At 39.3% G+C, this 14,653-nt stretch overlaps 1 protein-coding gene across 6 annotated transcripts in view; it reads left to right on the top strand.

Annotated features, from left to right (window-relative positions):
- Positions 1-10,879, top strand: part of STYK1 (serine/threonine/tyrosine kinase 1) — a 56,640-nt gene extending 45,761 nt beyond the window's left edge. For all 6 annotated transcript variants that reach the window (XM_067008729.1, XM_059082640.2, XM_067008731.1 and 3 more), the window contains exons 6-10: positions 1,707-1,790; positions 4,263-4,471; positions 6,459-6,499; positions 7,164-7,260; positions 9,448-10,879. In XM_067008729.1, coding sequence (XP_066864830.1) covers positions 1,707-1,790; positions 4,263-4,471; positions 6,459-6,499; positions 7,164-7,260; positions 9,448-9,652 — 636 coding nt within the window. In that variant the 3' untranslated portion in view covers positions 9,653-10,879. The remainder of the gene's footprint in view (positions 1-1,706; positions 1,791-4,262; positions 4,472-6,458; positions 6,500-7,163; positions 7,261-9,447) is intronic.
- The last annotated feature ends 3,774 nt before the right edge of the window (positions 10,880-14,653 follow it).

The following is a 14,653-nucleotide window of genomic DNA, read 5'->3' as shown; positions in this document are numbered from 1 at the left end:
TCAATTAGCCTGATAAATGACAAATCAGAGAGACATTATAATAGCATAACAGAGTGATTATCACCAACCAATAGAATTTTTAGTGATGATGGAATGTCTGCTCTGTCCAATATGGTAGCCACTAAATCACATGTGGCTACAGAACCCTTGAAACGAGCCTGATATGATTAAGAAATTGAATTTTCAAATTTATTTAGTTTTAAATAATATATGTTTAAATAGGCATATGTGGGCAATGGCTACCATACTGGGCAGTGCAGATTTAGAGAATGGACTTTGGGCTCCATCTCCTACAAGCTGTGTGACTTTGGGCAAATCACCTCTCTGAGTCTGAGTTTTTGGAATCTGTAAAGTGGGAGTAATAATAAATACTTATTAAAATTCAAGGAAATTACGTCTGTAAAAACATAGTGATTGGTACATATTAAGCACTCAAAATGGTCGCCGTTTTAATGATAATTGCATAACAACCTAACTACTGTTAGTAATAATTTTGTTGTTAGTGTGAAGTATATTTTCCATTCTGTAACATCACCCTAGTGTGCCGAGGCTGAGTTAAGGAGAAATTCAGCCTGCAAGTTTGTATATCTCCAATTCATATTTTAAAAACTTTAAATGTTCAGAAATTTCCAGGCTAAAGTGCAAGCCCTATTCCTTACAATTTCACCACTTCTCTCTCTACTCCTCTTTTTGAAGTGCCCCACGATTTCCTAGTTAGCTCGTCACTTGCTGATGAACAAAGTCTGATATTAATCAAGCCTCCTAGGTAGGCTGATCGTTGTGTTACTAAATGTGTATGAAAAAGAGACCTTGTTTTGACCTCTTCCATCCACTGAGGCAAATAGGACAACGTGCACACCATGAGATTTTAAACTTTTTAAGAGGTTATCCATCTGTCACTTGGTCTGTGCCCTAACCTCACTTGTTTCTTTTGATTTTTCAGACTGCATGCCTCTCTATTTCAGATCGTTTTCACATGCTTTTCTCATTACACCAGACTTCTCCCTCTCCCTTCTTTGTAGGGTCAACGGCCACTCACTCTTTGGATCTCGTCAAGAGCTTTCCTTGCTTCTCCGACTGAATGAGCTCTCTTTCGTCCACCATCATATGATCTCTTTTACATTTCTTTCATGGCACTTATAGATGTGTAACCATGTATTTATGTATGATTATTTTATTTTGATTCACGTGTGTTTGCCACAGTATAAGCTCCAGAAGGCAGTAGACATATTTATTTTGCTCACTTTTGTATTCTGAGTTCCTAAGATGGAATCTGGCACATAGTAGGCATTCAGTCAAGATGTGTTGAGTTAATGTGCTTAATTAATCTCTCTCTCTCTCTCACACACACACACACACACACACACACACACACACACACACACACATATTCTGCCCTAGGAAAATTGCTGCTTTATCCAATGGATAGTCTTATATATACTTGTCTTTCTTACCTGGTATTCTGTTCTTCCTTCATTCTGCTATTCATCTACATTCTTTACTGTTTTCCTGGTCCAATAAATCATGGTACTTCTCTGCATATCTGAGAATCTCTTATATCATCTGTCCTTGAATCTATAGTCCTTATATTTTTGTGTATTTTCCTTAGCTTTGATAACTGCATTTAATAATATCTCTGCCCCTATTTTTTCTTTCAGATCTGTTCATGTCATTTTGATATACTGCTTTTTTCTCTATCTATTTAGGACGTGATGACCATGGATGGCCTTCCGTATGACCTCACAGAAAAACAAATATATCACATAGGGAAGCAGGTCCTTTTGGCTGTGGTAAGGCTTGGAGAAATGACAACAGATGGCAGTGATTTTTCTTCTTAGCTTGGTATTTAATGTCATATTTTTCAGTTATGCTCTCAAATGGGGTATATATTATAAAGGAAATCACATGGAAGCTAGGGGATGGAAACTCAAGCACCAATAAATTGTTTTCAATTCCTTCATGAAATTATTTAGATAATATAATTCAGGATTGGTAATTATAGGAAGAAAGTAGTCAGTTTAAAGTGTTTTTTTAAATATTTGTTTATTTGGTTGCATCAGGTCTTAGTTGTGGCAGGCAGGCTCCTTAGTTGTAACTCACTGGCTTCTTAGTTGCATTACGTGGGCTTCTTCATTGCAGCAGGTGGGCTCCTTAGTTGCAACTCACCAGCTCCTTAGTTGTGGCATGCGAACTCTTAGTTGCGGCATGCATGTGGGATCTAGTTCCCGGACTAGGGATCAAACCCAGACCCCCTGCATTGGGAGCACAGAGTCTCAACCACTGTGCCACCAGGGAAGTTCCAATTTAGGGTTTTTAGAAGGAACAGGGAGGTCTCCCTGGTGACGCAGTGGTTGGGAATCCGCTTGCCAATGCACGGGACACAGGTTCGAGCCCTGGGAAGATCCCAATGCCACGGAGCAACTAAGCCCGTGCGCCACAATTACTGAGCCTGTGCTCTAGCCCATGAGCCACATCTACTGAGCCTGCATGCCACAACTACTGAAGCCCGTGCACCTCGAGCCTGTGTTCCCCAACAGGAGACGCCACCGCAATGAGAGGCCTGTGCATCGCAATGAAGTGTAGCTCCTGCTTGCAGCAACTAGAGAAAGCCCAGGGGCAACAATGAAGACCCAACATAGCCAAAGATAAATACATAAAATAAATAAATTAATTTTTTTTTTTAAAAAGAAGGAACAGGAAGGGTTTTAAAAGGTTTCTCAGTCTTAAGGGTAAAAAATCAGGGCCAAGAGCTGTATGTCCACATACTTCCAGATATATACAGATGTAAAAGGGGAAGCAAGTTGGGACAAGAAATGGGAATAGAAACTGAATGGGTGAAAGGCTACAGAACCTGAAGGAAGCTTATAATTTATACTTGTAAAACAAGAAATACTAGTTCGGAACATGTTAGGTTGTAGATGTGCTTCGATACTGAATGTGATAGGAATTACAGATACTTTAAAAAGAACAAGGAACAAGTGGAAAAGGAGGAATAAGAAGGGGCAAAGGTGAGAGCATTTCTTTATTTTAAACTAACCTAAATAAACAGGGAAGAGAAAGAACTCAAGGTTTAAGAAAAAAAAGTTGCCTTTACCAGAATTACTCAGGAAATTTAGATGACTATTCCTATGAAATTATTTAGATAAATGTGTTTAAAATTAGCTATGGAAAATCAGGGCTTTGTGAAGCTACTATTTTAGTATTTGATATATCTTGCCACCTTGAGGTGTGAAATATACAAGGGATAGAAATGGAATCAGAGAAAGCTTAGGAAAAAAGAGGTGATGAAGTGAGAAAAAGTTAGTTGAAGTTCTCATGGAGCAAAGGAGAGAGCACATCATACAAATAAATGTTAACTATGGTGTTTGGATGGCCTAGTTGGTATATTTCCTTTATAAAGTTAGACTATCAGGACAAATGAACTATTTAAGAAACAGAAATAGACTCACAGCATTTGAAAACAAACTTATGATTACCAGAGGGGAGAGGAGGGATAAGTGAGGAGTGTGAGATTAACATATACATGCTACTATATATAAAACAGATAAACAACGAGGACCTGCTGTATAGCACAGGGAACTATATTCAATATCTTGTAATAACCTATAATGGAAAAGAATCTGAAAAAGAATATATATATGTATATGTGTATATATATACACATCTATATGTATATGTGTGTGTATATATATATATACATATATATCTGAATCGCTTTGCTGTACCTCTGAAACTAACACAACACTGTAAATCAGCTCTACTTCAATAAGAAGTTAGGGTATCAGGACAGAGCTTACCTTGTATTCTGAACCATAATCGCAGGGGTATCCCATAGAGATGCAGTGATCACACTGAAGCATTCCTCAGAGCCCAAGGTTACCAGTTATAACGCAATATCATACTATGTTTTCTAACTTTTTTTTTTTTTTTTTTTTTTTTGCGGTACGCGGGCCTCTCACTGTTGTGGCCTCTCCTGTCGCGGAGCACAGGCTCCGGAGGCGCAGGCTCAGCGGCCATGGCTCACGGGCCCAGCCGCTCCGCGGCACGTGGGATCTTCCCGGACCGGGGCACGAACCCATGTCCCCTGCATCGGCAGGCGGGCTCTCAACCACCGCGCCACCAGGGAAGCCCAATATGTCATTATTAATGAGGCTTGTTCAGAGTAGAAAATATACTTGTCTTTTCAAGGATATGTTTCTCTTTATCTGTGACCTAAGCCATGACCTCAGAGAGCTGATCCATCTTTGATCTCATGTTGACAGGAATTTCTCCAGGATAAGCGTCTGTTCCATGGGGACGTGGCAGCCAGGAATATCCTGATCCAGTGTGATCTCACTGCTAAGCTCTGCGGACTGGGCCTGGCTTATGAAGTCCACTCGCGAGGGGCCATCTCGTCTGCTCGCATGGTACCTCTCAAGTGGCTCGCCCCAGAACGGCTTCTGCTGAGACCAGCTGGCATCAAAGGAGACATGTAGGGTTTGTTCCTGCTCTGAGGATTTCTTCCTTTCTTGACCCAGGTGTCCTCCAGCTCATGGACGTGACTGGGTCTATTGTCAATTATGTCTCCACGTGAAATCTCTACTGAGAAGTCAGACTCTTAACCAAAAATGTGTGTTATGTGGCAGAGCTCATACTTGGCACCTGCCTGCAATCCTTTTTAGTGCCTTTTGAAGTATTCCCTCTGTGTTAGATTAGAAACCTTAATTAGGAGAGAAAAAAATGAATAGATTATTCATGCTAGCATCTGAGGACTTAATCTGGTGGAATTTTATCTGTTTATCTAGTTTTATCTGAAAGAGGTAGGTCCGCTTAGTCAAAAGTTTAGTTAAACTAGGACTTATTAAAATAAATACATATGTGTCTGTGTATACTCAATGTATTTTAACTTAAAACATATAAATAGATGTTTAATTATCAATCTTTTGGAGGAGGGCCAAGGGGATAGACCTGCTATGCTAAATGTAGTTACGTGTTGTGTTTCTTGTATAAATAGCATCCATAATGAATTTTTTTTTTTTTTTTGTGGTACGCGGGCCTCTCACTGCTGTGGCCTCTCCCGTTGCAGAGCACAGGCTCCGGACGCGCAGGCTCAGCGGCCACGACTCACGGGCCCAGCCGCTCCGCGGCACGTGGGATCTTCCCGGACCGGGGCACGAACCCGCGTCCCCTGCCTCGGCAGGCGGACTCTCAACCGCTGCGCCACTAGGGAAGCCCCGTATAATGAATTATTTTTGAGTTTCAGTTTGGGGTGACTCTAAATAGAGTGAGAAACTTGGAAACAATTGTGACGCAATTTGACTACAGGCATTTATTGTTAATTTTTTCCCAGTTTTCTACAGTTGTCTCACCCACGCAATTCGACAACACTTTCTTTTTAGCAGCTTGGTTTTATAGAATATTTTCAAAGCATTCAATCTAGTTTTCAGGGAGCTAATGCTTTTGGCATGTATATTTAATCAGCTTACGTAATATTTAATTGCTTACATAATTACAGTTACATGTAGGATTGGCATAAACCGGATTGTAAAGAACTGCGATTGACTTTCGGTAGCCAATAACTCAACTGCTCCGAGGAGCACATAAACATAATATAGAACATCTTACTAGCCATGAATGCTATGAGTTGCGGGAGAAATTTAGAACATCAGTTGATGTGGTGAGTCAATTAAGAGACTGCTTTTTTATTTTCTTTATTTATTTTTTGGCTGTGCCGCGCAGCATGTGGGAGCTTAGTTCCCTGACCAGGGATCGAACCCATGACCCCCTGCAGTGGAAGTGCAGAGTCTTAACCACTGGGCCTCCAGGGAAGTCCCCAGAAGACTGCTTTTTTATTTCATTGCTGCTTCGCTGACATCTGCTTTTGAATAGAGGTCTGGGAATAATAAGCTTAACTGGCAAATATTGCTCATTTAATGATGATATTATAGAATAGTGAAATATACATCTCTTGAATCATATTGCTTAGGCAAATGCCTACTCCAGTTATGTATAAAACTTGTTCTGTTAATATTTTTCCTAGGTTTGGGAAATTAGATCTACTGAGGAAATAGTAGATAAATGATAAAACTTGCTTGGCCTTGAGCTAAGGATAAAGGCTAGAATTTCAGCAGGGAGAAATGGAAAGGATGAAAAAGATGCAGAGGGGAATTTCTGTATGTTTGGGTGAATATGTTTGCACAAACACTCACAATTTAGCAAATAATGGTAAATATCTATTAATATGTACTATAGAAAAAAGGAGACATAAATTCAGTACTCAAATAGATTAGATTCTAAGGGGATTGGACAGAAATGCCTTCTAATGGTACTACCTCATTGCTTATTGTATCAGTCACCCTTGATTCCCTTTCATTGACTTTGTGATGGGGTTCTTTACTGAAGGCCTCTGGTATTTAAGTGAGCTGTCTTTACGAAAGGCAGAAATCAAAATTAAATCCATGGCCTTGTTTCTTTTACAGCTGGTCTTTTGGGATACTGCTCTACGAGATGGTGACTCTAGGTAAGAAGGTTCCCCAAAGTAATGTGCCCCTATACAAAAATATACAAGGATGTTAATTTGGGTGGTGGATGACATTTGCTATGAGAAGGGGTTTCGGTACAATCTCTGAAGGTTGAACTGAGTTGACATAGAATCCTGATTTTTGAGATAATCTTGTAATGTCTTGATTCCCTCCCTCTCTCTCTCCTTCCCTCTTCTGTTTTTAACTTTCTTTTGCTTTCTTTCTCTTTCTTTCCCTCAAGACTTTACCAATTCCATGGGATGTTTTAAAATCCAAGGATGATTCCAAGGATGATCTTGCATAAACATAAAAATTATTGTCTTTAGATTTATTAATCCACTTGATGGAGAAACTATAGCACCTTCTCATGTTTGGGAAGTAGAGGGCAGATCTTATTTCTCACTTTGCTTTATTTTGTTACTTTCCTAAAGACTCAACGTTCTGCTAAGTTATCAGTACCCCCCCATCTCTTTTTTTCCAAAATTCTCTAAGCTATATCCTTACCTGATCACCAGGGAGCAATTATATTATATCTATCATTTTTCCTATGGCTATACTTTTGCAGGTAATTAGCCCAGGTGGATGGAGAGTAGTGTTAGTTATACTTTATATTCTGAGGACCCTTAAGTTCTCTCACTACTCTCATTCTTTCCATACCAACAGGGGCACCTCCATATCCTGAAGTCCCCCCTACCAGCATCCTACAGCATCTACAAAGAAGAAAAATCATGAAGAGACCCAGTAGCTGCACACACACCATGTAAATGGTTTTTAAAGTCTTTTTTTGCTCTTCATCAGTCGTGTCCCTTTCAAAGTGGCTCAGACGACCCTCACTGTCCTTTATGTGCTAATGTAAAACCCTAAACCAAACCTCTGCAGTAAAACACATCTGCTCACATATACGATGTACATGTATATGTATATCATATGTATGTATGTGTGTGTACATACACACACAACAAATATTGAGGCAACCACTGAGTACTATATTAGAAATTTAAGTTTGCTAACATTGTTAAAGCTTAGTTCTTCTGGAAGCTTTTAAAATAGAACAAATCCAATGCAAATACAGTAGTGTTTTATCTATTTAAATGTCAGTCTCAGTTAGAGACTACTAGCTTCAGTTCTAATGTAGTTGTCATAAAATCCATTGCACTCCAGTTACTCACTGGTTCCTATTTAATATTTAACTTAAAAACATATTGATTATCTGTTTTCCCAGTTCTACGCATGTTGGAAGCCAACCAAAAGTGGGGGTGAGAAGAAATTTGGCAGGAGAAGGTGGATATCAAATTGTCAGCAGAAAGGGACAGTTGGTGAACTAATGTAGAGGCAGAAAATGGAAAAATTAAAAATTACACTCAGAATTTTATAACCAATAAGGTACAAAAAAAGATTGTTATAGAACATAAGAAAAGGTTAAATTATTTTTAAGAAGACAGGAGTTAGTATATTAATATACATTTCTATTAAAGTTGTTGCTATTTTGTAAATTTTTCAGCACTGAAAGGGTAAATTTCCAGCACCTGGGTTTCCCAACATTAAACAGTTACAGCATCAAGCATGTTAAAAATGTTAAATATCATAACTGTTGATATATATTTTTACGTGTATATATACACACATACACACAGTATAGTGATACTGGCTGGGTATACTAGAATGAAGTTGTTGACAAATATTTCTCACAGGCTTTATGTGTATAAAAGGCTGTCCTTGATACTGGGGAGAGACATTTAACTGATAAAGTACCTGGTCTTGAAGAAGGATATCAGAAACAACATGAAAATCAACATAACGTCTGAGGCAATAAGTAGAATGGTTAAAAGCTCAGATTCATCTCATAGAGTTAAAAAGACACACGTTCAGTCCTAGTCCTACTACTTTACTGTGCGCTGTTTACTTATCTTAAAATAGGTATAATGATAATCCTACCTCAAAATTATTGTGAGGCTACAATGAAATAATGCATGTTAAGTTTCCCTACCATGCCTTTTATAATAAGTGAGTTCTTGGTAAAACGTTAGCAGTATTATTAAAGTAGCATCTTATACAAAGTCTCATCGTACAACATTAAAGAGTGTGGGAAACACAGTGCATGCTGAGGTTTATAAGGAAAGGAATTGAGACTTAAACCTGTAGGAAAGGATAACCATGGAGAGGATATTCAAGGAATTGGGCAGACCATGAGCAAAGACAGAGTTGGGTGTTACTAACCACATCTAGGGCATAGCAAGACGCTGACTTGTCAGGAGGAGAGGGCTTCAGTTAGGCAAGAACTATGTGGTAAGAAGCTAGGGGGTGGGTTGTTGACTTTATATGGTGAGCAGTGGTAAATCACTGTAGGTTCTTGGGCAGGAATGAGACTTGATGAAGAGTGTTTGAAAACAGGCTATGTTGTAAATTCTCTAGAAACTGGATTGAAGCAAAGACAGATTAAAGGTGGTAAGTACTTCTATCTCGATTAAGGCAATTTCCTGGAGAAGCGAAGTAATAAAGGGGGGAGATGACCTGGATTAAAGGAAGGAACCGTCTAATTACATTATCTGAGATTAGTAGGAATCGTATTATTCCATACCTTCTTATTTTCCTTGCTGTAATGTAGCTCATACTGGTAGATAAGTTATAGCAATGGTTTGGAATGTGGTATATTAAGAACATGTCAGATGAAAACACTTAAGAGTTTTTGGTAATCTAATGGAAAAAAAACTGTTCCGTCATACTGATTGTAGTTTAAGAAATATTTAGTCATTCCTTTTATAAAAAGGGTTCTGTTAAGAAGATGATATTAAGAGACTTAGCATTAGGAGGATGAGAAGGAACAGTATTCTCTGGGAAGCGTATGGGACACAGCAATGAGAAGTAGATTAAAGACTCGTAGGTTTCTTTTGTTAAGGTTTGTTAGGAGAGGAGACCGTTTCTCTTGTTTCTCTTGTTTCCCTTTCAGGTACGGTCTCATGAAGTCCTGCTGGCGCTGGAGTGAGGACAGCCGCCCCTCACTTACAGAGCTACACTCACGCCTAGAAACTGCTGCTCGAACTGCAAATGACAAGGCTGTGTTGCAAGTACCAGAATTGGTGGTGCCTGAATTGTACGCAGCTGTGGCAGGCGTCAGCGTGGAGAGTCTCTCCTATAGCTATAGCATCCTTTGAAGATCCTGGGGCAACACACATTTTGGGGAGATCATATACTCTGGGAACCAATTCCTCCAAGAACAGAGACAAGATTTTCTAGTGGGACATAGAGGAAGGAACGGGACACGGATCCCGCATCTTTCCCTACACATTTCCCTAGACACCGGAGATGATGCTAGACGAGGCTGCACATACCATATACCCTCGAGACTGAGAAGTACAGTTTCATTTCTGTTATCCCAGTCCTGCAGATGCAGGGTAGATGGGATGGACCGTGTCAATGCAAGGGAGGTTTTACAAGTCTGCGGTGTTTGTCGCAGCATGGCACAGATAAGCTGGTCCCTCCCACCACGGGCTGGTTTCCTTTGAAACGTGATTTCATCTAGACTATTATAAGGTCCAGAAAATTGGAATCAAATGAGGGAAGAGAAAGCTGATAAAGAAGTTGATGAGAAGAAAATTGAAGGTTCTACGTGCTCAGGAGTATAGATGAGAACCAAGGTGATCCTTCAGAGAGAAGGGGGAGGAAGGACACACAGGACTTCATTCCTGGTCCATGCATGCAGGGCTGAAGGAGAACCATTAAGGAAGACTTCTGAGCTCCCCCTAAGGTGTATATAGGAGAAATATGGTCCCCTTTGATCTAATTCTGAGGTAGGTGAACCCTGTTGGTATTATTTTAACTAGAAGCTGGAGGGGTCATTTCATGATTAAGAACATTCAACATGTACTTTTCAACAGTCTGGCTTCCTGGCCCCTATGAGACTAGGGAGACTGAGACCAGAGGGTCAATTGGGTCGATGATGAATACACACTGTGTATGTAATAAATGGGAAATGTGGAAATCAAGCAAAAGTGCTTAGTAGGCAAGGACGTCTGTAACCAAGGGCTAGAAAAGGATGTAACCTGAGATGGAAGGATGATAGGTTCCCATTTTCAATCATCCAATGATCTACTGTGGAACTTATTTCATTAAATTCATATTTATTGAGTGAAAGTAGGCTTTTCAGGTTATACAGTTGCCCAAATCTCTCCAATAGGGAGGATGACAGTAGATAAATGAAACCTAATGTCAACAGAAAAATTCAAGAGGCAGTCTACGCTGTCAGAAAAGGGATTCCTCATGCGTGAAAAGGGGATACTACCTACCTCACAGCGCTGTCATGAGGATTGAACGACAGTATATATTTGCACCGTATCCGGCACATACTATGTGCTCAATAAATGTTAATTTCCTTACTCTCATCCTTACTAGCCTAGACTCTTTCATATCTTTTTCATTTAACACCTATGGTGGCCAAAAGAGAACCTCAGTCTGTCAGCCACACTGCAAGGGAGGACACGCTTAAAGATGATGGTATGGTACAAATACCACTTGACTAAAATGAGGAAGTCATAATTTTTGTGTGACCATCTGGGTGATGACATCTCCTGCTAGTTCAAAATACTGGAAATATCATGATAATGACAGTTCAGTTGAACATGTGGTCTGTGATTTTAAACAATACCTTGGATACTCTAGAAGGGACATCCAAGGCTGCTATAGGAAAATGACTGGCCGTTGAAAAACTTGCAGAAGTTAGAATCCTGATGGAGTCATGATGAGTCGCCCAACTGGGTAATGATTCTTGCACCTCTAGGAATACCACAGTGAGTAGACAGAATTTAAATGCGTGGTAAGCAGCAATAGGGAGAAGGGAGGAAGAATGGCTCAGCACAAAATGATGAAGTCCTATGGAATCTCATTGTTCTCAGCTGTTCACTTAAGTCAAATTTACAAAATATTTGTTTATTTATTCAACTATTTTCAAAGAATAGAGTGTTAAGGCCAACTGTGCCAGACACTGTGCTAGGTGTTGGATAAAAAGGAATGGAGAGCTTTGGCTTACAGTCTAAAAAGCAAGAGACACTATATACACATTTATGTGGGTGTTTGTTAATTACAATTGTGATAAGTGCTGTGAAGAAAAAGTATAGGGTAGTAGAAGGAAGTATAAAATGGGGACCTCCCTGAAAAAATGGCATTTAGACTGAGAACTTAGGGATGGGTGAGTAAGCCTGACAGTGAAGAGAAGAGACTTCCAGTTGAAGGATTACGTATGTGAAAACTCCGAGGCAAGAAAGAACTCAGTCTGCGGAAGTGCGAGGAGGCTAGTGGGAGGGAGGTATAGTGAAGCGGGAGGAGAGTGGTGCATGATGAAACGGAGCACTGCTCTTTCACGCTGTATTTTTTTTTTTTTTTTTTTGCAAGGGAAATAATGAATTCACCTTTACCAATGATATTCAAAATAGCACTCAACACTCATCCATCGGGGTAAATTAGGAATAATAAAAATCAACTCTACCAACAGTCTGGGAATAGATCAGATGATCCAAGAGGGAATACTTCTCAGAATCCCCACCATGTACAAAAATAGACTCAATGGAAAAGGGTAGCTTTTAAAATATGTAAGAGGAAAAAAATATTAATTCTAAAAGTAGTTATTCATTGTATACCACATACAAAGCTCAAAGTTAGCTTCTATGGAAGAAATAAAGACAAATCCTGAATGACTCAAGCCCTCAAGTCACTTATTTGGTAGTAAATTGGTGCCCCTCATTTTTTAAATTACATATCTTTATTAGGAAAAATATTTTGAGCACTCAACCCTAATAAAATTATATAATTTATATATAGATGTAAAATATACACAGTATAAAATAAATGCAATATAAATTAAAATTGGTAAAATAAAGAAATATTTTTTAAATTTTATTGGAGTATAGTTGCTTGAAATAAGTCTTATTTTTAAAATATTTTGCTAATTGTCTCACATTGTATGTTAATGTTTGTTTTGGTAGGAGGCAAAGAAGCAGACAATTGCTATTTTAAACTTTGTTTTCCTGAATATAGGTCTGGAACACTGGATACAGTAATTGTTTATTTAGAGGAAACTGGGTCTTTCCCTCACTTGTCCAGCCTTTTTCCAAAGGAGAATTATATTTCTGGCGTCTTTGACTTATCAGCCATAGCAGGTATTCCCAAGCTAATGAATGGAAAGAAGAATGAAAATATTTACCATTTAATCAAGTTGAATCCGGGTTAGGGTTTGTTTTATTGTTTTGATTCCCTCCTCTCCCAGTTTTGCTTTTCCAATTTATGCTTTATGGTTTAAAAAAAATTTGCAAAATAGCTAGGAACTGAGCAAATGCCCACCTGGAAACCACGTCTCATTGAAACTTGACAATGTAATTCAACTTAGAATAGTCTGAACCAGTAGTTCTCAAATCATGTTTGTGCACAACACTAGTTTTAGGTATTTTCTATTAAAATTGAATAATATTTTTCACCATGCTAAAGAAAAAGTCAGTGATAGAATCTTCTAAATCTTAACCTTGCTGTAACGACTGTTGTTAAATTTTTGCTCTACCATGACTCATTTAAACAAATAAATGTGTATCAAATACAATAGAAGACTGGGAGAATCACCTGTTATGCTTAATTTAGCAGACTGGTTTTACTTGTATCGGAAATAAGAATTAATGGTTATGCTATGTGTTAGAAGCATATAATATTGTCATATGCTCGATAAATTATTAGTCTGAATAATGGAATTGAATATATCATGTAATAATCTAGCAATAGCTTCAAGTGCTCACCATATATGAACACATTTGAGAAACAATGGTGTGGAAGTTTTGGTGTTTCTGCATGAGGGTGGTTTTCTCATTACAAAAAGTAACTCCACTGAGTGGTTTAAAACAGGGGTCCCCAGCCCCTGGGGGGAGCAGTTCCTGTTAAGAACAGGGCTGCACCGCAGGAGGTGAGCAGCTGGGGAGCGAGCCAAGCTTCATCTGCCGCTCCGCACCGCTCCGCACCGCTCCGCACCGCTCCCCACCGCTCCCCACCGCTCCGCACCGCTCCCCACCGCTCGCATTACCGCCTGACCATCCCCCTAACCCCACATCCATGCAAAAGCTGTCTTCCACAAAACCGGTCCCTGGTGCCAAAAAGGTTGGGGACCGCTGGTTTAAAAGACATATATGGTTAAAACAGAGAAGTCTACTACAGAAGGGAAGAGAGAAAGGTGGGTGGATGGAATGAAGACTGAAAGAGACCGTAGTCATTCTGACATTTAAAAACATTTCGATTACCTTAGAATGTTTTGTTGGACCATATAATAGTCTTGATTTACTACTCTGATCCATTTAATGTAATGAGCTAGCCCTAACAGTTTTTGTCTGTAAATACAAAATCAAAACTATTCAAAAGCTACTCATAAAATAAAGAAAACAAATGAAAACAACAACTATCTTTGGGCTTGCCTGGTGACGCAGTGGTTAGGAATCCGCCTGCCAATGCAGGGGACATGGGTTCGAACCCTGGTCCGGGAAGATCCCACGTGCCGAGGAGCAACTAAGCCCGCGTGCCACAACTACTGAGCCTGCGCTCTAGAGCCCGCGAGCCACAACTACTGAGCTGACGAGCCACAACAACTGAAGCCCGCGCGCCTAGTGCCTGTGCTCCGCAACAAGAGAAGTCACCTCAATGAGAAGCCTGCGCACAGCAACAAACAGTAGCCCCTGCTCGCCACAACTAGAGAAAGCCTGCGCACAGCAACGAAGACCCAATGCAGCCAAATAAATAAATAAATAAAACTTAAAAAACAAAACTATCTTCTCTAGTTATCACAAGAAAATCAGAACATATTTCTGGAAATTGTAAGTAGGAATGATTTGATAATTTTAAATAATGGGGCAAAAGGCAAAAGAGGTGTGAGGACAGAGCAGACATGAGAGATCAAAAGAAGAGAGAATTTTAGACACAGGAAACATCAGAATATTTTAAAAGATGAAATTAACACTTAGAAGAAATAATCATCTCTGACCCTAGCCCTCTGACTTGTCATCATGAAGTTGAAAGCAATAAACTTAAAAACTTTAATGGGAAATCATTATTTTATCAATTAATAATGTGTATTTGATTAAATCATTAAGCCTTCATTTCAGCTGGAGTTGGAAAATAAAATGTTTATTTCT

This window comes from Kogia breviceps, chromosome 12 (assembly GCF_026419965.1).
Source record: "Kogia breviceps isolate mKogBre1 chromosome 12, mKogBre1 haplotype 1, whole genome shotgun sequence".
NCBI classification, from domain to species: Eukaryota; Metazoa; Chordata; class Mammalia; order Artiodactyla; family Physeteridae; genus Kogia; species Kogia breviceps.
The sequence above is the reverse complement of the archived record's forward strand: the minus strand, read 5'-3'. Positions and strand labels throughout refer to the sequence as shown.